Source organism: Salvia hispanica, chromosome 5, assembly GCF_029641045.1.
Source record: "Salvia hispanica isolate PSC_SH4W2 chromosome 5, Shi_PSC_v1, whole genome shotgun sequence".
NCBI lineage: Eukaryota > Viridiplantae > Streptophyta > Magnoliopsida > Lamiales > Lamiaceae > Salvia > Salvia hispanica.
This window is the reverse complement of record NC_142696.1, coordinates 712,319-738,858: the sequence shown is the minus strand read 5'-3', so window position 1 is coordinate 738,858 and position 26,540 is coordinate 712,319. Positions and strand designations below refer to the sequence as shown.

Genomic DNA, 26,540 nt, shown 5'->3' with positions numbered 1-26,540 from the left:
TAAATCATCAAACACATATCCTATATATATAGGTGAGGAATCTTAGTATATCTTGTGGGTACTCTTTTTGCATTCTCTAAGAAAGATAGTACTATGATTTGAAGAGAGAGAATTTTAATTATTGTTTAAATAACTGTTGTAATATAGTGGAGATAAGGAAAGGAAACACAAAGAGACATTAATTATGAAAATGTCATTTTCCAAAACCGTGTAACTATTCAATCTTTATAAATGAGAAAATGACTTTAAAATGAAACTAAATAGAGAATATTAGCATTCTATAAGAGATGAGAAAAGTTTTTAAAAATGGAATATTCTTATGATGAAGATATTATTATTATTACTGTACAAAATTGAATGCATATTCTCATGGCCATAATAATATATGATCATATTAATATTCCGGGTCTTTTCTGGAAATAGACTATTTCCAAAAATTTCATTATAGAATAGTGAAATACTTATAGAAGTGTTACGTGGGCAATTTTAGATTAATACTACTATACTAGTAATTTGAAAATTTCGAGAATTGTATTTTAGAATTTTAGGGAAGACTTCTTCCTTGCAGACATTGAATATTTAATTATGTGTACGTGGAACTTCTGATTTTGTGTAAGTTTTAGACGTCAATTTGATCACGTCTGATAAAGTTCTAGTTTTATTTCGAAAAATTCTAAACAAACAATAGTACTATAAAATTAATAGTTCAAAATTCAAAGTAGAATTTTTGAGTTTAGAAAAATAAAATAAAAATAAAAAAGTTTCACTTTCTAAGTTTAGACTATATATGTAGCTGGGTAGGGTTTTCGTGACTTTATATGATTTAAGAGTACATTTTCTTAGAGCTACTTTAAGGACACAATTTTACCCATTGGGTAATGTATATAACCGTTGAAATTTCATTGTCTGAAAATGAGCATTCAATCGAGAATTTATTGTTTTCTACTCTAACTTTAGGCAGCCTATAATACCATGCAAATATACAATGGTTTTAAATTTTACAGTGGTATTAATTTCAAAAAACATTTCAAATACTATGAATGTATATTAAGAGTGTATGTCAACTTTGAAAATATTACTAGTATCTTTACTAGTTTTTTGGACGGTATAAAAATCGTATAGTATTTTTAACTTTCTCTCTGTAGAGAAACCGTTGAAACCGTTAAAATGACAAACCAAATATCCAACGAAATATCATGGCTACACTCGCAACATAAACAAAGTAAAAAAGTCAAAACCAAAATAGATTCAAAGTCAAATAAAAGTAGAAACAATAATGCCACAACCAAAATAAGCTTGCGTCACTTCAAGTTGGTGTTCTCATCCAGATATATCAAATCCCATCGAACGAGTATAGTACCAACAGTTGTTGTACCAATGGAGATAAGAAGATGTATATCTCTACCAAATTGAGATAAGAAGATAAGAAGGAAGATAATTCACCTGCATTAATCAGGTTTTATCTCTGAAGTTCCACTTGTCATCAATTCTTGCTCACTATATTCTTCATTCATTAGGCCTGTTGAAGGGTAGTTTGATTCGAATCCTTGTAATGTCATCTTATTTTTATTATTCCAGATGAACTACGAGATGATATCTAATTTTTTTTGTAGACTCTAGCCCATCCAAAATTATACATAATGCTAAACTTTTTTGTCAACTCTAGGCTCTAGCCCATCCAAAATTATACATAATGCACTTACCTAATAATAAGTTGCACATCAGATCTTATTTTACTTAATATTACTTCTAATAATATTAGTTGAAAACTGAAAACCATTTTTATTTGGGTGAGTAAATAAGGTATGTTGGAAGGAAAATAGTGTAATTTCACTTTATTTATTCTTTTGAGGGAATGTAATTTTACTTTTATAATTTAAATACAACTTTGATGCGTATGGCAAGTAGGGGCATATAGTGGAACATATGCAATATAAGATTCAATTAATGCACCCTTCTCTCACATTATATATGTATATTTATATTTATTTTGTATACACATGATAACATGGAATTTTTTTATAATAACTAACGCCAGATATTAGCTTAGTAAATATAAGTCGGTGTTGACTTACTACTACATGCCAATATATAGAGATTTGAATGGCTAAAGAGATACTCCTATTAATCATACTTTTCCCTCTATATGTACAGGGCATATATAATTAAATATTTTTGTCTATCTTTCTTAATTAGTTAATATCGTTGATTACATTCCTTTTCATGTACTATATTAAACTAACAATATCATTGATTACTTGATATATATTTTCTCAATATTGTATGAATTGGTTCTCTCAAGTCGTCTTCCACATATATATGAATATATTCCGAAATACCTATTGCACATAATTATAAAGAGCCACATAAAAAAATTAAATGTGTAGAAATGTTAGGAGACTAGGTGTACAATTCCTTATCATATGAATCGCACTGCGATATCTATGAAGCAAAAAAGCCAAAAAGATAAATCAATAGTAGGATAATATATTAAAATTGTTTCGCCACTAAAAAATACTACTAGTATATAAAATTGTGTAAATTGTTTTTCATCGTCTATCTAAAAAATAAATACATATAAATAATACTATATTGTTTAAAAAACGAAATAAATTTACACCCTCACATCACATAAGAGAGCCTCATCTAGTGACATCTATAAATGGCCCTACGTTTTTCATGAAATTAACTCAAAATTTATACTTACTTTCCTTCAAATCTTGGTATGTGCAAAAAATATTATTTACATGAATCCACATTACGTGGGGCCCATCATATCAATGCATGCAATTCTTTACTCAAACTAAACAAATAAAAAAACATTTCTTATATACATTTGATAAGAGAATCAAATTATCCCCACTTCCATTTAATATATAAATCGGGTTTAACTTCAAACATAGTAGTACATTTTCTTTCTCATACGAAATATGAAAGAATTAAGATCCCATTTATGCACTCACTAACACATTCCCACGCCAAATAAAATTTTGAAGAAAAAACTACCCTAAAAAAACTCTTTTCAAACCTAACTAAATTTAATTTCCACTCAATATTTAAATATAAACATAGGTAAATTAATTACTCCCCCAATTGAAATTGCCTCACCCTTTTAGGGTTATCCCCACCTTTACCTTCTCCCTCCTTTTATTACCACACAAAATTTAGGGTTCTCTTTTATTTCTCCATCAAAAAAAAGCCCCACCCTCCCACCCCGCGCGTCCCCCCCACGCACCAATGAGACCGCACCGAACTACGTGGACGCTCGCCGACTCCCCAGCCGCCCTCCAAAAGCGGCGCGTGCACCCGACGCCCCACCCCTCGCCTGGCTAGGGTTTCCGGAAACGGCATTTTAAAGTGAAAACCCAATCCCACCACCGCGCTACGTGGCGCAATCCCATTGGCCGCCCCCACCCCTTTTGAAACGGCCTCACACATGCATACTACGCCAAAAAAATAGTATAAATACGAAAACACTTCGTATGTGTCGACAGTAAACTGACATTAAAAAAAAATTGCGCAATTTCTCTCTCTTGTTTCTTCATTTCCTCTCTCTCTCTCTCTAACTTTCTTCCGAATTTCAGACCTAAAAAAATGCGAGCTCTCTTCCATTTCTTCCCAAGTCCAATCCCCGCCCAATCGCGATGAATTCGCGAGCTTCTCATCGATCGAATGAAGACTGTTTGATCTCGCTGAAGGATTTTGCTGGGTCGATAAATCAGCGGTGCCTTTTTTTGATCTGATTTGCAAAAAAATTGTCCTTCGATTTCCGATTAAGGTGAATTTTCTACTGTTTCAGCTGAATTTCTCCTTTTTTTTCGTTGCTCCGTACTTAGGTCTTAGCTGACTTCGAGCTGTTTTTTTTTAATTTTGTTTTTTTGAAATATCTCTTTATCTGAAGTGGGTCTTTCCATTTATTTCTATGGCGTCGGTTTATTTTATTTCCTTTTTTATTTCCGGTTCAATTCCGCTTCACATTATCGTTATTTTATGGTGGTTTTAAGCTGAATCTCTACTGAGTTAGCTAGTGTAGTGGATAGGACATCGCTTCGTTTTTCCGATAAACCCTAATTTTATGTAGTGAGATGAGATTTATTTGGGTTTTTATTTGATTGCGTTTGTGAGAGTTTATGTGGGTTTCGAGCTGATTTGTGAGCCGTCGATTGATTTCACTGTGGTGGTGAGCAATCAAATCAGCATCTCTCTTTTCCCCCTAAAGAAAACCCTAGAATTGCCTTTACCTTTATTTTTTTATCTTCTTACTCGTTTTGCTTATTATTCGGTAAGTTCAGCTGTGTTAAATATAACGGTCTCGACGGCTAAACATTGACTGGATTCAGCTCTATGCGATTACTTTGACTGTGAAATTAGGGTTTCTAACTCTCCATATAGTTTCAGCATTTCATGCTACCGTTGCTTGGTGCTGAGATTGGGTTTCTTCTTTTGTATTGACTTTGCATCGAGACTGTTTGCCTAAGTTTTGGATCGATTCTACATCACTAATGAACTTCGGATCTCCACTTTAGTTTTTATATCGCATGTGATATAAGTATATGATCTTAGTCTTGCTATTCCCATCTGTTGGTATTTGTGCTTTGAGCTCTCGAGTTGCGATCGCAAGCGATTGGTTCATTGATCTTCAGTTCTTTTTTGGTGTGATGCTTTCAGGTTATTTTGAAATGGATAATAGTATTGTGGCGATGGAAGAAAGTCACGAAAGAAATGATTCTCCGGTTTCTGCATCAAAGTCTGTAGGATCATTTGTTCAGATTAACTCTATAGCTATAGATCTCAGTTGTGCCATGGAAGAGACCGAGTCACAGTTGCACGAGCATTTTTCAATACGGTAAGTCTTTCTTCACTATATCTTAAACTGCTTACTGTCATGCCAATACTTGATCATTTCTCCATTGCGATTTATTGTCGGAAAGTGGCAAGTGAAGGGAGATATAAACTGCATGCTGCAATATGATATTGTCTGCAGTTAATTTCATTGATGTTGTATCTTCTTGTGGTGATTAGAAACATAGATGGAAATATAACTTGTTCCTTTTATGAACGTGTGATGTATTGGTGTTAGAGCATATTTTCTTAAAAACTTTCAAGCAAGCATGTAAGAGTATTAGTGATTTGTGCTGTAAAGCGTACATTTGTTCGAGCTTCTTGGCTTCTGGATAAAAGTTTTTGTGTTTCTAATTTTCCGTGCACAGTCATGTTGTTTCACATTATAGGAGTAGCTTTTAGAAGTTTTATAATGCTCTTTATAGACGTGATCGAACAATGTACTTCTTATTCATTACTTATACTTGCTGAGTTGACAGCTAAAATATACAGTATACATTTGTTAGAGATTGTAGAATTCATCAAACAGACAAACAGTAACTAACTGAGTCTGTGGATGCACAGTGGTTTTGTTGCTGGAATGCGGAAAAAAGACCCGAAGACGTGTTTTCCCTTTTCTTCACAAGGTGTAAATGATGATTTGGTCGATGATCTACCTCCACTATCTGTTCCCAAATTCAGATGGTGGCAGTGTCCGGCCTGTGTCTCAAACTTCTCTGCTGAGAGCACTGGATTAGAGATGGTGCTTGCAGACAGAAATGATGCTGGCACAAGTTCTTGTCAGCATGTTGATCGAGAAAACGAATTTTTGTTCTCTCACAGCAGACGAAATATAGGTACATACATGTACTCTCAAATTAGGAATATTCGGTCTGGCAAAGTGTTCTAACATCTGTTTTGTGTTTGCTAATCTGCTTTGCAGGAAATTCACATGTTTTAAGGAGGTCTATAGATGGGGAAGACAACAATCCACATAACAAAATAAAAAATGCTGATTCAAAGTGCAAGGATCATAAAGCTAGCACAAGTAAGATTTGATTTATTACATTAACCAAGTTTCCAACCTGTAGATGCTATGTAGTCCTTTATTAACGCCCAGAATATGTCTGCAGGAAGCAAAGAGAAAACAGATGTACGGAATGACAAATATGGGGCTTCATATGCTGATATAAAAAGAGCTAATCCAATCCAGATTTTAGAGAGAAACAATAACAATGCAGGTGTCTGGCAGAATTAATTTGCATCTTCGAGTTTTTGCTATCTCTAGGTGTTCGAATGATATATTGGTTATGTTTTTGGGTTTCAGATGTGCCTGATGAAAGAATAGCTGAGAATGCTTCATTCAGACTTGATGAGCCAGATGATGTATCGTTTCCGAGTGATGCTGCAGGTGGTGTGTTACCACGTAGGAGAAAACAGAAGCTGCGCTATCTGGCTGATATAATGAAGGTAGAAAAAAAATCTATGAGGGAACACATTAAAGTGAGGTCTGCTTTGTCCAGTGGGAAGCAGGTCACATCTACGGATAAGGAAGATGATTCACATCATCATTCTGAGTTAGAGACATCTGCAGAGATGGCAACAGTAACTATAAGTCCTCATAGGAGAAGAAAGATTGCTGCTGAAGAATACAGACGACCTCCTCAAGTAGCTAATCCACTAGGTAAAGCTAAAAGATTCAAATGTCCGATTCCAGGTTCAGATAAAAAACGCAGGATGCTTCTACAATCTGATTCAGAGTCGGAAGGAGATGGCTCTCCACAGTCGGATTTGCAACTTAGTGCAAAGACTCAACAGAACAAGCCCAGAAGAAATAGAGCTCTTGGAATCAAAAGAACGATGGAGCATATTCATGATGACAACGGAATGCTGATAAGAGACTTGCCGCCAGTGACAAATGCTAAGTTCCTGGAAAACACACAGAGGCATTGTGATCCGGACAAAACTGGTTGTGGTAATATGGAGAATGTCCCTCCTGCCATAAGAGGAGAAATTGCACCACATTTGAATAATTCAATATCTGGAAAAGAAGTGGATAGAACCTATGATAAGTCCACAAGTAAGAGACATGAAGGCGAAGTTGATAGACTTCTCGTGCCTCCAAGAAATAACTTTACGGGAGACTGCAACGTTCAAGGGAAAGTTGTGTTGGAGCTTTCACTGAACAGCTATGCTGATGCTGAAAAAAACTCAAACAACCAAATGTCTGGTAGGCAGCATAGGGCCATTCCGGATCTGAACGAGTCATTTACGGAAAAATCATCTTCAACTCAATGGAATCCGATGTTAACTTCTGAGAATAGGTGTTCACCTGAGTACATGGTATGCCAAGTTTTGTTTTGATAAATTGCATGACTATTCTACTATGAAGTTACTCAACCTTTACACTTCAGATTTGGACTGCTATTAGTCTTTCTAGGGTAAACCAGCTTGACAGTTTTGTTTTGTTCTACTTGCTTGGGGTATAATATCTCTGATGTTTGTGGTTATACTAATTACTGTTGTACTTTTGTATGAAATTTCATTTGATATTAACTAGTAGTTGTTTTGATCTTCAGGATATGGCTGGAGAAGGAAAAGGACAATTCAGAGTGTCTGAGCCACAGGCCATCCAAAACAGACATAGCAATGTAGAATCTGGTGGGACTTCAGATGATATACCTATGGATATAGTCGAGCTTTTGGCCAAGAATCAACATGAAAGGACACTCGGAAATTCGAGGAACCATCTCCTTGATTTTACCACCAACAATTCTGTTAGAGGGTCTCCCCATGTCTACACCGATGGACATCCAGGCATCATCAATTTTCCTCTAGCTAATGCAAGAAGTGGTATTAGCATTACAAGTGGCAAGAAAGGACCCGGCCAAGGAAGCTTGAGTTTCCCGCAGGTGAAAAATTGTCAGTTGGACAGAGGCAGCATGGGGGAGAACCAATTCAGCCTTTTTAGCTCATTTAAACCTTGTTACCCGAAGAAAGCACAGAACTCGGCCTCAAATTCTCTCTATCCAGGATCTACACCTAGTGAAGGGACTGACCTATTATGGGCTCCAAGGAGGAAGAATGTGCCTTTTCATCTTGATGTTCGAACGAACCACTCTGTTCAGTCAAATGGCATGGATATGCAGTCATTCCCCAGCCAAAGTTACAAGGGGAAGACTATAAGTGAAATGAAGGATGAGTCAAGAAGAGCTTTACATGATGCTTCTGCAGTGAAAGAGGGTATAACCGGGTCGAGCACCAAGTCTGCAGGATCTATGGATGCTTATACAAATGATGCAATTCCAGCTATGCAGTTACTGTCCTTGATGGATCGTGGAACTGAATCAGGGTCGACGTACAGAGTTGGTTTAAATAGTTTTCTTGACAAACCTTTCGCTCCCTGCAACCACCATCCACGGATTAATTTAAGTGAAAACCAGAACGACTCGTTCCTCAGTAGATCTTTCTTCTCACAAGGTAGCCGCAGTAATAAAGACTTCCCTACATTACTCAATGGTGTCCGTTTTCCTGGTGAAACCTCAAGCTGGAAAAAAACCTATGCTCAAGGTTAATACCATTTACATCAGAAGTTGATAGTAATTACTGCATTTGTTTTCTTTTAACTGACATTTATTTCTGAAAAATGATCCATGATTTCTTTAGAAAACAAGCCTCCACCACGAGGAAACAGTAATGCCTTCAACCCAAGCAGCTTGGATAATCCTCTAACTCGACCATCAAGACGCAACGTGGCAATGGAAATTTGCAGTATCAACCGGAACCCTGCTGATTTCAGCATTCCTGATGCAAAGAATGAGTATACTATATCTTATAAAGATTTGAAAGCAAAAAAAGGGAATTCTCTGAAGCAAAGATCTCGGGGCCTGAATTTGGAGGGGTTGAAAAGAGGAAGAGCGAGAAAATATGCACCCGGTAGACAGTATTCAAGAGAATAGCTAGAGATAACCTTATGGCATTGTTCTTGCACCCCCCGTCTGCACCTCCTCCCCGTGTTAAAGTTAATTATGCTTCGCTAGTTGGTGAAGTAAGACAGAGTTAATGCTTTTCTTTCTATGGGATCGATCTCTTTAGTTTTGTTTCCTTAAGGTGATTTGTTTTTTTCAGAACATGTTACTCAGATTCAGACCATATCCAAAATTTGCATAAATAACATCAAAGTTAGCGTTCGTGTGTGTATTTTTTTTGTGAGTCTTGTTAGATTGGCATTGAAGCATATACATATAGTTTTAGATCTCAAGAAATGCTGCTGTTTGATTGTTTTTGTTGGAGGTATCATTCTAGATTCTTTAAACTTATGCAGGTCCCTACACTACTAAAAGAAGTGCGTTTTATCGACGGACAAATCCACTCGTAAACACAAAAAAGTACACTGGGAATACGCTGCTAATACTGTCGGTCGTTTTCGGCCGGTAAAACGCTACGTTCTTGGACACACAACAAAACTAACAGAACTAGTACATGATTTTATGTTTAACATTCTTTAAATTCATTGTTAGAATAGAATATGCATATACTACTCACCTTTCTTCCTAAGCATAATACCATATTCTTCTTTTTTCTTGGGGTGGATGGTTGATGGTTGACTATATTTTAGTACCTGGATATTTTCTGAAATTATTATTACAACTCATTTTACAAATTGAGAGGAAAATGGAATTTTCTAGCATGACGTCCCACTTTTAAAGGACATTACCACGAGATAAACTTGTAAAAATATTTATAGATAATATACATACATATTATTGCTAATTTCCTACTGCAATTAAAGTTGCATAAACCCATAACCATAAGCTTCTTCGGCGCCGACATATACAACGGTAATTTCCTCGTATGCTTTATTAAACTATCCGAAACCTTTTAAGGAAATCCCAGGATTTCTTCCTCGTTGACTTTTACTCCTCTTTCTCAAACATATATAGCGCGAAGAATAGGAAAGTTCCATGCACTTAATAACTTTTTGGTATGAGAGAGAACTATACTAATTTTAGTATTGTTGGGATGAAGCTTAGAGTGTCCACAGTGGGAGGGCCGCGGCCCCCCACTACTGAGCCAAGAGGTGGACGGGTCCATGGGGGGTGGACGAGAGAGGGCCGAGCTCTCGGCCAGGCCGAGGCCCTTGGGCACGCGACTCGGCTCGCCACTGCAAGGGCCGAGAGCCGCGGCCCTTGGCCACCGATTTTAATTTTTTTTTCTTTTTCAGTTTTTGTGTTAATTTTTGGGTTTTGGAGAAGATGAAGTGAAGAAGATGAAGTGGAGAGAGAGAGATTGTATGAGACGAAAATTAAATGGTAGTTTTCAAAAAAATTTGCATTAATTTAGGAAAAAATCAATCTCAATCATTAAATCCCTATTAAATTGGTCAACTTTTTAATTAAGGATTGTGATTTCAATTCACATCCTAATTACGGAAATAATTAAAATTCAAATTTTCAATAAATATAATTGTCAAATTTTTTAAAACTAATTTAGATTTTTTTTAATATTATAGTCCAATAATTTTTATTCTACCTAAATTAAAATATAATAAAAAATATAGGCCACCATTGTGGTGGCCAAATTTTCATGAACAGGGCCAAGTTTATTGGGCATGCCCAAGAAATGGTGGCTTGGGCATGCCCAAGAGGGCCACACTGTGGATACCCTAAGGAGATGTTGTTGGAAGAGAGATTGTCATGTGTGACTTGTGAGTGAGTTAGTGGTTGATTATATATGAACAGATTTAGGAAATAGAAATTGTGAAAGTGGCACAATAAAAGTCGTCACTATGCAGAAGAGTATCATGGACGTGACAAATGTCAATTTCACTACACTCTTACTAAGCATGTCAACAATTTCTTATGCAAATGTACACACTCATAAACATTAATAATTTAATACATTATACTAGTTTTTATAAGAGAAATTTACTGGAGAATATACTGTGAGGTGGGGATTTCATCACTACTTTTTCACGTTCAACATGTTCAAACTTCAACGCATACATATATTATGCATTTATACAAGGTCCCATATTATTCACAAAACGATAAAATCACCCTAGTTTAGCAAAACTAGGGTTTGGTATGCAATCTAGAGTCTACTCAACATAGGTCAACTAACTTCAGAAATCAAAAATAAATTATAAAATAACCATAGTTTAGCCAAACTGTTTTCTTTCTTTTTTTTTTAACAAACTAACTATTCACATATTAATACAAAAAATTGTACTATATCACACCTCATTTTTGTTTTTTACTCCTATATATTAATCATGTGAAGGTTTAATAATGCACACTTGAACTCAACATTACACTTCTAATTCTCTGATGTGTAATCATTTGAACACCAACAAGCTTCTATTCAAACCAAGACCACAAGATGAAGGCTACACATGTCACAAGCCATCACGGGTCTTGATCGAGCTTGGGCATAAATGCCGAGAAACGTGCAAAGCAATTGAGTAAACCAAAAGTGAGTCTAGCCTGAACCATGACTCTGATACCACTATGTTCAATTCATGCATGATTGCGAGAATTTAATTATAGCTCATACTATTAACACTCGAGCTCCACATTAGATGGTTGTGTCACGACGTTCATGCACGATTTCATGATTGACATACTACTTTTAGATAACCATCTCACCAGAATATTTTATTGTGTATTACAATCTAATTTAAACTTTAACATTTTTCCATCTCTAGAAATATAAAACCAACTAAAATTTGACCAAACCTGGAAAAAAATATCCAGACTTTAAATACTTCAAAGGCACAAACCAGTTGTATTTACAAAAAATAAAACATGAAAATAAAAATACATCAAGGGACAAGGCATCAAAATTGAGAAAAAAGGAAAAAATAATTCACGTGGGGCACAGTAATTATTGGAATTGTAAGAAAACATAAATCGAAAGAGACAAATGATGGCCGTTCATCTCTCCTCGTCAGTCATCTCCAGCTGTCCGTTGTCGTGCAGAATCTTGAGCAGCTGGGCCCCCTTCCTCCTCGCCCTCGCGCTGCACTCTCCCTGCAGCGCCAGCGTCACCGCACGCGCCACCTCCTCCGCCGGCGCCACCGCCGCCGCTCCCTCCTCCGCTCCGCCGTAGATCACCGCCAACACGCTGATCGCGTGCTCCTTACCCCGGCCGCCTTCCATCTCGCCCATCAGCTACAACCAACCACAAAATTAATAAATACTGTACTACATAATATATAGAATTAAATTTGTAATCGAATTAATAACAATGGTAAAGAACATGAATTTTGGAACATTCCGCCATTTAAAAATCAGCAAATGAGACCACAATCAGCAAAAATATAGTAACGAATATGGCAAGTAAATGGTAAAATCTAGAATTTTGGTGAGTCATATAATTTGTTGAAAAAATCATGAATTTTAAATTTATTTCCCAATCGTCTAGTACTCCGTATATTGATATTTTTAATTAAATAACGTCAAATAAATCCAAAAATATAAACGTTTACATATAGTATGTTATTAATGTTTTTAACTAATGGTTGACCACCAATTGATGTTTTTAACAATATAATAATGTGGTTATATTTACGAAACAGTTTCATTTAATAGACCATCAATAATTTCGATATGTTTATAATCAAATAACGAATAGTATAATTTTATTATTTAATCTTAAGAGTCACACTTTTCCATTTCGGTCCATTCCTAATCAAGAGTCACACTTCATTTTTACCATAAATAATAAATAGGTCTCACGTTCCACTGACTCAATTCAGTCAGTCTCACACTCCACTAATTTTTTCAACCAATTTTTCTTTACATTTCTTAAAACTCGTACCCGGTCAAAGTGTGAGTCTTAATCGGGGACGAAGGAAGTATCTGATAATTTAACTTCATAAATATTTGAAATTGTTACTCCATCCCTCACCTGAACCATCATCGGCACGGCGAGTGCGTGGGCCCTCACCTCCTCCGCCCCCTCCGCCGTCGTGCACAGCAGCTCCAGCGCAGCCATCGAGCGCTCCGCCACGGCGCTCTCCGCGTCCGCCAGCGCCTCCACCACCGCCGCCACCGCCCCGGCCGCCACCGCCGCGCGCCGGTTCCCCTCCACCAGGCACAGCGCCAGCAGCACCTTGCTCGCCGCCTTCCGCGCCACCCCCTCGCGGAGGCACGCCACCACCCCGCCCACCACCGCCGCCGGGCAGCAGCACCCCTCCACCGCCGAGCGCGGGTTCGGCACCAGCGACCGCTCCAGCAGGTGCACCGCCCCGACCCGACCCGAATCCGACCCGGACCCGAACCGGATCTCGGCGGCCCGGAAGAGGTCCTCGAGGGCGGCGGCGGTGAGCGGAGGGGCGTCGGGGTCCGGGTCGGGTAGGGGGTCGGGTTCCGGGTCGGGTTTGGGGCGGGGCATGGGGGAGTTGGAGAGAGGGAAGCGCCACTGGGTGAAGCTTTGGGAGGTGTTGGAGGAGGAAGAGGAGGATGATTCGGGCTGCGGCGGCGGAGGGGGAGGGGGTGGAGGGAGGGGAGGGGCGGTGGAGCTGCTGGTGGGGCTGAGGGCGGTTTGTGTGCAGTGGCGGAAGAATCCGCATGTGAAAAGCTGGCTACGGGTGGTGGTTTTGAGCTTCGCTTGGTTTGTTTTCATGGTCGCGGAGAGAGAGAGAGAGATCGTGTGTGTTTTATTTTGTATGTACAGAGTCAGAGAGATAGAGTGAGTGACTGAGTGAGTGTGTGTGTGTTTTTCACTCCCTTCGTCTCCGTTTAGGAGTCACACTTTGACCGAGCACGGGTTTTAAAAATTGTAAATAAAAGTTGGTTGAAAAAGTTAGTGCAATGTGGGACCTATTTTTTATATTGATTTTATAATAAAATGTGAGTGAATTGAGTTAGTGGAATGTGGGATCTACTTACTATTTATAATAAAAATGAAGTGTGATTTTTAATTGGGGACAGACCGAAATGGAAAATTGTGACTCTTAATCGGAGACGGAGTGAGTACTTCCTAAATTGTGCTCTTTTTCATTTCTCTAAATAATTATCATCTAAATTGTGCTCTTTTTCATTTCTCTAAATAATTATCATATTTTATTTTTATTAGTAAGTAACTCACACGTTCCATTCAATTATTTCACTCATATTTTTTATTATAAAATTAATATAAAATTTTATTAACTTTTTTCATAATGACAATTAATACATGTAGAGAGAGAGAGGAGTGTGTGCACTGTGCAATATAGTGGACTGGGTGGGGACTTTTCTGTTGACAGAGACAGTCATACTCGTAAATTGCAATAATCGGGCTTCATTGATTGAGCATTGAAGTGATGACAGATTTTCGGGCCGGGAAGAGTGGGCCGGGTTCAGTTGAGTTTAGTTTTCAAAATACGGGCTTCTTTTTCTAAATTTGGGCTTTTCAATAGGATCTATCAACGACGTAAGCCCATTTGGAGGCCCAATAGCAGAATCCCTTTTATCAATTTCCGGTCGCTTTCTCCAAGTAGATCACGGGGCATAACCGGTTTGTGTTAATTGATTAGTTTAGCATTTAATTTCAATTTTAATTTCATTAATAGTAGCTTACATTGTTGAAAAATTACGTAATAGGAGTACTATTTTACAGCTCGATATACATAAGAAACGACAATATCTCATGGTATCTATATCTATATCTATATCTATATCTATATAAAAGGTGAGTTTTGGCCTTATTCTAAAATATTTATAAATTATGGGTTGAATTTAAAAATTTATAAAACATGTCATAATCAATGTAGAGCATGAAAGGTCATAAAAATTAATTATAAATGTGCATTGATAATTCAGCCATGGATATCAATTTCCGGCTGCATTCTACAAAATAATTATAATAAATATGCATGGATGTTTAGTAACTGTCATTTAGATTTAATAGGTCCTATGCAATTCAAAGTTTTAAACATTTAAGAGGACAGTAATTTCAAAAACTAGCAAAAAAATAGCAACAATATGTCATTTGTCATACTTCAAAAAAACCGTAAAATAAATTAATGTGGTTTAAATATCAATATGTCATTAATCCTTAGCCACATCATTTGTAACCGCCAACAATCAAAACAATATATGTCATTTTGTCATATACAAATACAAATTAGTCGTTTAAATAGCAGTTACAAATCCATAATCCTAAAAATAAAATTCCATTTTGACTTTACAGTACAACATAATGACCATATTAATGACCATTGATGTTATAAATAATGGCTAATGTTCAATGCACGACTCTATAAATACAAGACCAAAAACTTAACTCAAAATCATTAGCGGTAGGTTAGCCTATCTACATAACAACAAAATTGTTGGATGCTCAACGCTGTCACCATGGTCCGCTTAGAGAATGATCTCCTCAAGTGAGGGGTAGGACATGCAGAATCAAGGAAGAGTATCAAATATGCAGAAATGAGGAATCGAGAAAAAAACCCCGATAATGATCTCTTGAAGAAAGGATCGACGGTTTTAGCGTCCGATCTACGGTGGGGAAACAAATATGAAGAATGAAAGGGCAATGGTGGTGGTGCAGAGGTAGAAGCCGTGAGTGAGGGCTGGTGGCAACGAGCTTTACTTATCGTCGGGAGGTTGGATTGGCAATGGAGAGAGTGTTTTGAGAAATAGATGAGATGTAGAAAATTTGAGATTCTATTTAGTTTTGAAATTTGAAATTTTATTTTTTTATAAAAATAAGATTAATTAAATGGGTGAAATGTTAACTGATTGACAATTAATGGATTAATGGGTGTCAATTCATTCTTAATTTATGGGATTGATGAATGAGCAATTTAATATGTCCATATATGAATATATTTTGAATTTTCTATCTTCCAAAATATTGATAATGTCAATTATATTGTTTGAATGTTTTTTCTAAAGTTTTAGCCATTTTTTATTCTCCATAATTAAATAAATTACCATTTATATATACTACTCTAATTAAGTAATTTATCAATATTTAATAATTAATTAAAATAAATATATTATTTATTACTCCATTGGTGTTTAATGTAATACAGTAAAAAATCTCTCCAGAATTTGTTATTAATATTTAAATTAACAACAACAAAAAGGGGTATTACATATTTATTTTATTTTTATTTTTAAAGTTCGTATAACTATATCGTTTTTCATATTTTTTTATTAATCAACAATATGAATATTAACTCGAAAAAAATAAAATGGATCGTGCAACGCATACTAGTTACATTATAAAATACAAGATCAAAACATAAATAAATGAACGCACTTTAATTTGCACATATACTATGTTACAACTCGATATAAACCACAAATAATACTCCTAATAGATATTCCCATTACGTGATGAAATAAAATACAAGATTGTAATATAAACAAAGGAACAGACTTTCATTTACAACTCGATATACACAAAGAATTGATGATATTGTCGTTGCATGATCAAATCAAATCCGAAATCAAAACATGAACAAATGAATGAATTTTCATTTGCGTTTCACAAGTTGATATACACAAAAAAACACCGATATACCGGTTTCATGATGAATACAATATACGATTAAAATGTAAATAAGTGAACAAACTTTCATTTGCACATTCTATATTACAACTTATACATTTTCACAAGTCAAATTTACACAAGAAACAACGATATCTCGATACATGATAACCCTAATAGTGAAATAAAAGTACATTTTGCACCATATTTTGGCATAAAAATTCAAAGATGGTGCCTCAAGAAAAAAAAACTCCAAGATTCAAATAAATCTCGGAACTTGACCTATGTATAGTGAGAAGTATGTTTATAATTACTACATACATAACCTCGTAAGCCCTAAAACATAGGAGTTCTTAATTTCAAGAACTTCTGCAAGTCTTCATATCATCACTTTTTATTGTAAATATAGACACATAAAGATGAGAAACTCACAAGTCACACTCATCCTCTTCCTCCGGCGGCTTTCCATCATCCCTCGATGGCCCGAACGCGGCGCTACAACCGAGAAAATACAACATGTTAGCCATGCTCAAACCAGCAAGAACAAGGTAGTAGTAATCAAAGTGGCCCTTGTTGATGTTGCTCGAGATCCAGCTCTCGTCCCCGTCTTGCTTCGAAAAGTAGTCGACCATGTTCATGATCGCGCTTGCGAGGATGTTCGCTAGGCACATCCCGATCCCGAGAAGCGTGGAGGCTATGCTCGACATGCTTCTCGGGAGCTCGGAGAAGTAGAACTCGTTCTGTGCAATCGCGTTGGAGGCCTCTGCGAACCCCGTGAGGAAGTTCTGTGGGACGAGCCATAGCGCTGACATGGCCACGACGGACTGTGGGCTGTTAACTTCTCCATCCTTGATGGCAATGAATCGACGGATGGCCTCCACCATGGCCGAGACGATCATGGCTAGGAACGAGAGGAAGATCCCGATCCCCATTCTTGCTCTAGTACTCACACGAACGGGTCTCCCCTTGATGCGGGATGCTAAGGGGAGAAACACGCGGTCGTAGAGAATGACCCATAGGATAACGGCCACGACCACAAACACGCTAAACGAGGCGGCCGGGATCTCAAAACTCGAAGTTATATGCCGGTCCATTGAGACTGCTTGGAGCAACGGAAAAGTGCTCTGGCTCAAGTTTATCGACATGATCATCCCTGAGGACCATATCGGGACGACTCTCAGAAGCGCCTTCAGCTCCTCGACTCGTTCAACTGTACAAAGCCGCCATGGATTCGCGGCCCTCCCGTCAGTTGTCAACTCTTTCTCAGCGTCTCTTACAATGCAGGCCTTATTCAGAAACCTAACATCATCGACAAACTAGTGTTTCGTTACCATATCATTCGATTAAAACATAGACAACGAGTAAAATATACGCTGTACCTTAGCTTTTCACTCGGGAACACAAGGCCAGAGCCGTTCTTGCAGTGGTATACATCCCTCGTGCTGTCCGACAACTTGAGGTGCCGGTTTCTGAAAGCAGCTACGCCCACTTGAATGAAGCCGGTGATCAAACTCGAGCTACTCTTGAATCTGACGTAAAAGGGGGAAGCCAGAAAGAAAGAGGTGACAGAGACCAGCATGAGCACACCGGGAACTGCAAAACCGACTCCCCATCCCAAGTTCTCTTGAATATATACGACACAAGTTAGGGCAACAAGGACAGACAACGTGTAAGAAGCGTAGTACCAGCCGAAGTAGCTCTGTTTGACACCGGGGCTGTTGTGGAATCCCTTCTTTTCCAACTGATCCGCACCAAAGGCCAACGAAGACGACCTAATACCTCCTGCCCCGATAGAAATTAGTCCAAACGAGAGGCATAGATACATAATCTGGAGGGTCGTTGCAGAGATGCAAACGTTGCTCGACTGATCACATGGCGGAGGGCTCGCTTGTGGGATCACCGCTGTCGACCACAGGATAATAATCCCCTGGAATCAAAGGTTTGCTTGTCATGTCCGATTTAGGACAAAAAACACACACATCGGATCAAATTTGAGGCTATTAAGTAGAAGATTAAGACGACAACGACAAAGAAGGGGTTCGAATCACCATGAGACAGACAATAGATCCAAATCCAATTGTATGAAATCTGCCCAAGTATGAATCAGCAACCACAGCTCCAACAAGTGGCATGAAATTTGTTGCGGCCGACCACATAAACAACAAGTTTGCAGTGGTTGTCATCTGCATATGATACTCGTTGATCAAATACAGAGTCATGTTTGGCGACAGCCCGAAAGTTGCCATCTTCTCCAGTGCCTCGTTCCCTGTTCAAACATCTAGTTTCATCAAAGCCAAACACATACCACACGTGTGCTTACACTGCAAACTTTGAGAGAGAGAAGTACAAAAGCCTAGTTCATAAATTGCCTAGAATTCAACCATTATTGACTTCCATGAGAGATTCAAGCATGTCCAGATTGAAATTTGTGTCAAAAAATCATTAGAGAGGGCACCTCATTCAATAATCAAGAATACAGATAGCTTAAATTGAGCATGTGAGATCAAGAAATACACTGTTTGCCACGATCAAAACCAAGAAAAACATAGTACCACAATCAAGAATCAAGAAAAACACAGTAAGAAAAGTATACACACACTACCATAATCAAGAATTATAAAAAAAAATATGTGTGTGAGTTGGCCAAGCATGCCTGAGGCCAAAAAGAATAAATAAAAAGAGAATCATTTCAAGAATTAATGATGAACAAAAGGGGAAAAAACAATACCAGAATCTAGAATCCAGATACCTTAAATTAAGCATGTGAGATCAAGAAATAAATTGTGCTCCTATCACTTACTAAAACACAATTACCATAATCAAGAATCATGAGGCTTCCATCCAAGGGTAAGACCATAATCAATAATCATGAAAAACAGAACATGAAAAAAAAAAAAAAACATCAACCATCAATAATCATGGGAATTAAATTTGTTTCAAAGAGTGTAAAACTAAATTGAGGGAAAACAGATTACCAATTATAAAAGGCAAAGTCCTAAAACCCCCCTTTTCTTGAGCCCTCTCCAACAAAGGCTCTTCCTTCTCCTTCCTCCCATCCTCCATTGATGATTGATTGATAATTGATGCCCTGTCACAACACAACAATCAAACTCTATATAAGCACACACACACACTGAGAGTGGGAGACAAGTGTGAAGTAGTGGAAAGCTCCAGATGATGAAGCAAATAGGGACGAGATTATAGAGGGAATTTCACGTCGGCCACGTTCAACAAGTTTACATCATTTTTTTTGTCGTTTTTAAAAAAAAAATTCAAGCCTTCTCAAAATCCGAGATAATATTATGAATTTCAACAATTGTAGAAGGTTTATCTGATTGGGATTGACGTTTGACAATTTGGAAATCTGGAGATTGAATTTTGGCTGAGCTTCCAGAACCCCCAGCTGCTGGCAAGTTCGATCAAGACTAAAGATTTATTTTTGGATTGTTGTAAGAAATTATAAAACTTTAAGAAAATGCTATAGCCTATAGCAATTAAGAATAGTGGGTATGACTGTTGACATTTTTTTTATTCATAGTGGTAGGAGTACTATTTTTGCTTTAATCATTCCTATTTTTTATTAATTTTCAATATTGTAAATCATGTGTATAGTTACGTATAGTAAATTTAATGAAAAAACAATCAATAAACAAATAATTTTTACTCTAGTATGTTGGATATTTTAGTTTAATTAGATTAACTTGATTGATCAATATTATCATAATGAGACATCATGTAAGTATGAAGGTGCGGAGTTCCCACTTATTTGAATTCATTATGATGTTAGGAGCGAAGCCCCTAACAGATGGACGGGGGTCCGGGGGCAGCGCCTCCGGGTAGCGGAGTCCAAGGGGCAGAGCCTCTCCCTGGCTGGGGTCGAGCTGTGTAAGAAATACATCCGCAAATGTAATTTCTGAAAGTCAAAGGACTAGTTTACAATTTCGGAAACCTTTACAAAACAGTTAGTTTCGGTTATGAAATTAACAGATGCGCTGGTTCATCTTGTTAAAAATTGATCAATTCTTGCTTTTGGTTCTAAGATTAATTTTTCTCAGAGATAAACATAAGAAAGTTCTGATTTTCTCTGAATTGTATCCGATCAAATATTTTGGTAGAACCACCGAAATTGATTTGATCTGAAAGTGATTTCATCACGACTTTCAGATTATCCGTTTTGTTTAGTATTTTGAATCTCCCTAGCATATGCTAGTAGTAATATGTATGAATTTTGTACTCACTAAATTTCTTGTTTTTGTCGTGTGTTATTATCGAGTTCGTGTCATTATTGTCATGCAAATTGAGTTCATATTTAAATTTAACACGTCGAGTTCATAGTTGGATTGATAATTTTTTAACAGGTCCATACTGTTCGAGTCTAATCAATTATAAGGCTTTGAAGCCTTTATTTTTTCTTAATGGGCCGAGCCCAATAGTAAATTAATACTTATCACAGATCACAATCATGATAAAATGTTTAATAGCCAAATGAAATAAATTACTATTAAGACAATATTCAACGCAAATAATTTATTAATCCCACTAGCTATTAACTTGACAATTAAACAAAATGACTTGCTTAAAATATTAATAGGACGTCAACTTTACTTGAAAAGCAAAATATCACTCGAATTCATGCCAAGCAAAATGTCAAGCTCCAGTGTAATTAATTAGTAGAAAACCATTTTAGGATTTCTTATATAAAAAATAGAAGTCCGAAATTCAATATCTATTTACCTTTAATTATGACATTTAAAGTAATACTACTAGTTTGGCCTAAATGTATCCAATTGAAAATAATAAACACTTCTTTGCCATTATAGGCCAAATGAAAAATATGAAATCGATTTAAACCAAATATTATAATCCAAATTCCAAATCGTGAACTCAAAATCAAATATCCAACCGGGGACTACGCTGATAAATCAAGCATTGAAATATTCATGCAAATATTTAGCAAATAAGTTAGATATTAATGAATGCGACACCCCAATAGTCAAAAGGAAATATATATTTAGTAAGTTGTAATTGATGCCAAAAAATAAAAAAGACTCCGTTCAAAGATTACTCGTTACTGATATCTCGTAACAGTAATACTGAATATATAGAGATATATTGAACATTGAAGGCAATGGATTTTGTTTATTTTTAGTTGATTTATTTCCTTGTTTAATCAAAATTGAATTTCTTTCCCATCTCGAGAATTGAAGCAGAATCATAGGAGAAAAAATGTGGATAAACGTGAAGACGAGAGTGACGTTCACGCAAAATTTATTGGATATCCAAATTCCAGTCTAAATTAGTATTTATATAGTATTCCATAGAAAAAGAAAGTTGAATAAGAAAATAAATATATATATAAATGCCAGCCAAAACCTTAAACCTGGCACATGATTTTTACACATGTAAAGGTGGTATGAGAGGTAGCCAATGCATGGCGGCACACTCTAAATTCAGTCAAAATCACCACTTTCTTTGATTTATTTTATGTATTTATTGATTGTGAATGTCTAGGCTAAATTTTGGTGGAGAAGCAGTTGTGACAGAGGTAATTAATTCATGAACTGGGTTTTCCATTTTTTGGTCACTTTTTGTTTTGTTTTTGAGAATTTTCTTGTTTTCTGTTTGGTGTTGATTCAAATCATCATTTTCTTGTTTTCTGTTTGATGTTTTTGTGGCTTTGTTTCTCACTTTTGGTTCTTCTTCTTTTCCCAATATAGGAAAATTAAGAATGTGAATAATTATTGCTTTTTGAATGAGTAATTCTTGAAATTTGTATTTTCTTGAAGAGAATTGGATAGATTTTATATAATTCTGTAAAAAAACTAGCTTATGATTGTCTTTATTTAGCATTTGGATGATACATATTTGATTTTTCCATAGTTTTTGCTACATGGATATAATATAAAAAGGGCATTTTTCGAGTGATGTGATTATCTCAACAAGATTGAATTTTGTTGACCTATATTTGATCTATTTTGTTGCATTGTTGTTAATTCTTGTTGTTTGGATGATTGTATTTGCATTGTATAGGATTTTGATGCCTTTTTTCCCTTCAATGTACATGTAGATACAGCTATATTGCTCGTATGAACTTCACTAGTCGCGTTACAAATTGATCGAGGCCGGTCTCATATCGTGATCTCGAGTTATGGGCTCGGATTTTAGTCGTAAATGGCACCTAGAGTCTAGTAGGGTTGTATGGATAGTAGCTCTAGTGCTTGCCTCTGTTTTAGTAGTTCAATTTTTCGACATGCCATCGCAAGGTCGTGTGCTCTCGTTGTTCCCCTTGGGGTCGTCTCATTTCAATTCCTCCGGTCCGTATGGAGGGATCAATGGAGGTGTCGGATATGGACAGCAGTCCAACCTCGTGAACCACTCGTTGCCAGTGAAGCAGGAGTCGGGGGAGGGGAGCGTTTCGGAAGAAAATGCTGTGTTAGAAGACATGCCGGATATCAAACGCACTGATGAAGAGGATAGTATGGTTAGAACTGCTAGCATCGTGCCAGAAAAGGCGAGCACCTCGTCTGAGATTAGCCCGTCTGCACCTGCTGATGTTAGTCCATCTGTTATTGCCACAGCTAGTGTTGCACCGGCACCTTATGAGGCGATAGACGAGAAGTTTAGTGTCCCAACCTCAAATAGCTCTGCAGTGTTAGTGTCGGGCGCGGGTGCAAGGATTGCTCCAAGCCTGACCGCCTCAGATGTTTCGTCATCTACTGTTTCAGCTCCATCCGAATCAGCCTCTCCTAGGGAAAGTGATGTAGGTGTTGAACCCGAGGCCTCTAGGAACGAGAGCAACGTGCAGCCCCCGTCAGTAAACAGTCCTCCTCCTCCCACTCCTCCCGTGGAACAGCCCAAGATCTCTGAGAATCCCTCTGTAGCAACGATATCAGACATGAATGAGATGCTGCTTCGCAGCCGGGCTTCCTCGTTTTCTGAGGTATATAGATAAATTATTGGGAATTAATCATTATTTCAAACTATGTCAAAGATTGTACTAACATAATGCAAATAAAAATATTTATTGCAGACTCCATTGTGGTCCTCAGCTGCTGATCAAGAGCTATTAGAAGCAAGGCTCCAAATCGAGCACGCACCGATCATCAGCCACCATCCGACCCTATACGCCCCAATTTATCGAAATCTTACAACATTTGTGAAGTAAGCTTCCAATCTATTGAAATCTTACAATTGTTGCCATGCTTAACAAATTTAGGTTGAAAATGATTGTACTTGATTGGATATAAGTTTAACTCTGGTTCGACTCTCGGGTGATTTGTTTGTGCAGGAGTTATGAAATCATGGAGCAGAAGCTCAAGGTGTACGTCTACAAGGACGGGGAGAGGCCCGTGTTCCATAACCCGAGGCTGGGAGGCATATACGCCTCCGAGGGATGGTTCATGAAACACATGGAAGCGAGCAGCCAGTTTGTGACTAGCAATCCGGATGAAGCTCATTTGTTCTACTTGCCTTTTAGCTCTCAGCTTCTCGTGGACTACGTCTACGTTAAAGACTCTCATTCTTTCGACGACATACTTGCGTTCTTGAAAAACTACGTCTACACAATCAAGACTCGGCACCCTTTCTGGAACAGAACAGACGGGGCAGATCATTTCCTCGCCGGTTGTCATGATTGGGTAAGTTCTGCTAGGATATTTCATCACACCACTAAAGTTCTTGATTAATTGTTACATTAACACACAAAGTTTAGGTAGATTAACTTAGTTTTATTACAATAATCTAATTTTTGGAGAGTTTTGTGACAAGATTATAACCTCAATGATTTCAATCACACTACAATAGATTGTTGAATTAGTACCACAAACAAAATTTAGGTAGACAAAACTAGCTTAAGTACTTAGAGTTTATTCTTGAAGAGATTTGTAACAAAAATTTATGTATACTTTCAGGCAACGTACGAGACGAAGCACACCATGTCGAAGTGCATACGTGCGCTATGCAACTCGGACATCAAGGAAGGGTTCCAATTCGGAAAGGACGTTGCTCTGCCCGAAACAAACGTCCAGTCGCCTCAAAATCCGATGAGAGTGACCGGAGGCAGCCCGGCCTCCAAGCGGACCACCCTCGCCTTCTTCGCGGGCAACATGCACGGCGACGTACGGTCAATCTTGGTCAAGCACTGGGAGAACAAGGACCCGGATATGCAAATATCCGGGCCGATACACAAGGGGTACACGTGGTACATGCAGAACAGCAAGTACTGCGTGTGCGCCAAGGGGTACGAGGTGAACAGCCCGAGGGTGGTCGAGGCGATCCTGTATGGATGCGTCCCCGTGATCGTCTCGGACAACTTCGTCCCCCCGTTCTTCGGCGTCCTGAACTGGGAGGCCTTCGCGGTGTTTGTCCTCGAGAGGGACATCCCGAACCTCAAGAACATCCTCGTCTCGATCTCGGAGACGAGGTACGCCGTGATGCAGCACCGGGTGCGGCAGGTAAGGAAGCATTTCATTTGGCATAATGCTCCCAAGAGGTATGACATCTTTCATATGATACTTCACTCTGTTTGGTACAACAGAGTGTTTCGCGTGCGGCCCGAGTGACCTCTCGTGCGGGCCGCACCGTGCGATCTAAACTCGTATCCGGTGGCATATTTGTAATATTTTATCGACCTATCTGACCGTGTGACACGAGACTTTATCTCCCCTCTAAAGTAGAGAGGAACAAAAGAGTTGATCAAGAAAATTGGGAATTTATGATTATTTGGAATTGTATTAGTTATACTACTCATTATGCATAATCATAGATAGGGAGGTACCAGAATTGAGCTTCTGCACTTTTATTTTTATTTATTTTTCATGGATATTCATAAGGAGAAATTAAGTTTGTTTTACTATTGTAATTTCAGGAGAATGCTGATTATTGAAATAAAATAGTACTCTACTTTGTATTTTCTTTTTTCATGCTATATAGCTTAGTAATGTTGACCACTAATCAGTTACCTAATAATGAATATCTTAAATTGCATATAAAAATAGGGCAGTGTTAAAATGCAAACTTATATATTGTATGAACTCAAAACTCATCAACACAGTTTCAACACAGCTTCAATACAATATCAACGCAGTGTAAATTTCAAGATTTTAATGTTAACATAATATCAACACAACATCAATCATTGACTAACGTTGAAATTTTGATGATATTTTCCTGTTGATTTTTTTTTGTGATCTGTTGACATTTTTCAATGGCCCAGATCATAGTTTTGAGTTTGTACAATATTTTGAGTCTCCGTGATCATATTCCTATAAAATTAATTGTATATTTGGGCTTTGAAGAAGTTATCATTTGGGCCCACTTACACTTACCTTGATCTAGGTGGTCCAACTTTAATATGTTTAATTGGGCTAACATGTTAGGCCTATTTTTAATGTAGTTGGAAATACACGTGCATTGTTAAACAATAATTTTATAAATAATTTTAGATATGCTAAATAGTCTATATACGGAATAAAATTACAATAGAAATATAAATAAGTATGAATTTCGCTGGGTCAAAAGTATTTCACTTATTTATCTCTTTATTTAAGATAGTACTACTATATTTGAACAGATATCATATCTCAAAGATCTATATTTATTTCTTTAGCAACTAAAATCATAATTGAAGAGCTCTAGGTTGAATTCTCTTCAATATCCTAGATCATGTCATGGTGAGGTTCAAGGCGTTCTTCAGTAAATCTTCTTTCACTGAGTAAGGATTCCGGCCACGAAGGTCGGGAAGAGACTCTGACGCTCAAGTCTGCTTAAAACCCATAAACTTGAAATTTCTAGTGGTTTCATCAATTAATAAATGAAATTATCTATATTATATAATGTTATTGCATATTTGCATGAATAACAGATCATTATGCTTCGATTATTAGATTTAGATTTCATGGAGTCCACATGCATGCAATTTCAAATCAGATACTATATAATATCAATATATGTTTCTGAGAGAGCAAGCAAGAAAATAAAAATCGAACTGAAATGGGGGCCTACTTTTCTGTTAGTTGATGTTGAAATTTAAAATCCATGTCTATGAATCAGAGTTAGGTCATGTGATGCCATAAATGCAGACTTTGGTGAATCATTTCTTCTCAAATTTAAGATACTTAGATGTTACAGTAGTTTCTAAATATATAAGCCGGATTATTGATTTGGAAAAACGTTATTATACAGATGACGCTTCTTCATAAAATGGGTGTGGATTTATATAGTTTACGCCATTA

At 37.2% G+C, this 26,540-nt stretch overlaps 4 protein-coding genes across 6 annotated transcripts; 2 read left to right on the top strand and 2 right to left on the bottom strand.

Moving 5' to 3' along the window:
* The first annotated feature begins 3,513 nt into the window (after positions 1-3,513).
* LOC125187186 (uncharacterized) lies at positions 3,514-9,021 on the top strand. The gene is made up of 8 exons (XM_048083722.2): positions 3,514-3,778; positions 4,669-4,846; positions 5,407-5,678; positions 5,765-5,869; positions 5,955-6,062; positions 6,149-7,164; positions 7,401-8,391; positions 8,488-9,021. Exons 2-8 carry the CDS (start codon positions 4,680-4,682, stop codon positions 8,778-8,780), a joined length of 2,952 nt encoding a protein of 983 aa, XP_047939679.1. The 5' UTR covers positions 3,514-3,778; positions 4,669-4,679; the 3' UTR covers positions 8,781-9,021.
* A 2,540-nt stretch (positions 9,022-11,561) lies between these two features.
* Positions 11,562-13,607, bottom strand: LOC125187410 (ARM repeat superfamily protein). The gene is made up of 2 exons (XM_048083998.2): positions 12,733-13,607; positions 11,562-11,993 (listed from the first exon to the last, which is right to left on the bottom strand). The coding sequence occupies exons 1-2, from the start codon at positions 13,447-13,449 to the stop codon at positions 11,757-11,759; spliced, it is 954 nt and encodes a 317-aa protein (XP_047939955.1). The 5' UTR covers positions 13,450-13,607; the 3' UTR covers positions 11,562-11,756.
* Positions 13,608-16,368: 2,761 nt separating this feature from the next.
* Positions 16,369-19,779, bottom strand: LOC125188842 (protein NRT1/ PTR FAMILY 1.2-like). 2 transcript variants are annotated; one of them, XM_048085905.2, is made up of 5 exons: positions 19,655-19,779; positions 19,284-19,396; positions 18,357-18,574; positions 17,688-18,235; positions 16,369-17,607 (listed from the first exon to the last, which is right to left on the bottom strand). In XM_048085905.2, the coding sequence occupies exons 2-5, from the start codon at positions 19,369-19,371 to the stop codon at positions 16,737-16,739; spliced, it is 1,725 nt and encodes a 574-aa protein (XP_047941862.1). In that variant the 5' UTR covers positions 19,372-19,396; positions 19,655-19,779; the 3' UTR covers positions 16,369-16,736. The 2 variants fall into 2 exon arrangements, with proteins under 2 accessions (XP_047941862.1, XP_047941861.1); XM_048085904.2 differs by lacking the exon at positions 19,655-19,779 and having other exon boundaries at positions 19,284-19,645.
* A 1,945-nt stretch (positions 19,780-21,724) lies between these two features.
* LOC125187187 (putative glycosyltransferase At5g03795) lies at positions 21,725-25,260 on the top strand. 2 transcript variants are annotated; one of them, XM_048083723.2, is made up of 5 exons: positions 21,725-21,853; positions 22,376-23,248; positions 23,339-23,469; positions 23,597-23,945; positions 24,219-25,260. In XM_048083723.2, exons 2-5 carry the CDS (start codon positions 22,457-22,459, stop codon positions 24,867-24,869), a joined length of 1,923 nt encoding a protein of 640 aa, XP_047939680.1. In that variant the 5' UTR covers positions 21,725-21,853; positions 22,376-22,456; the 3' UTR covers positions 24,870-25,260. The 2 variants fall into 2 exon arrangements, with proteins under 2 accessions (XP_047939680.1, XP_047939681.1); XM_048083724.2 differs by having other exon boundaries at positions 21,728-21,853; positions 22,382-23,248.
* Positions 25,261-26,540: the final 1,280 nt, after the last annotated feature.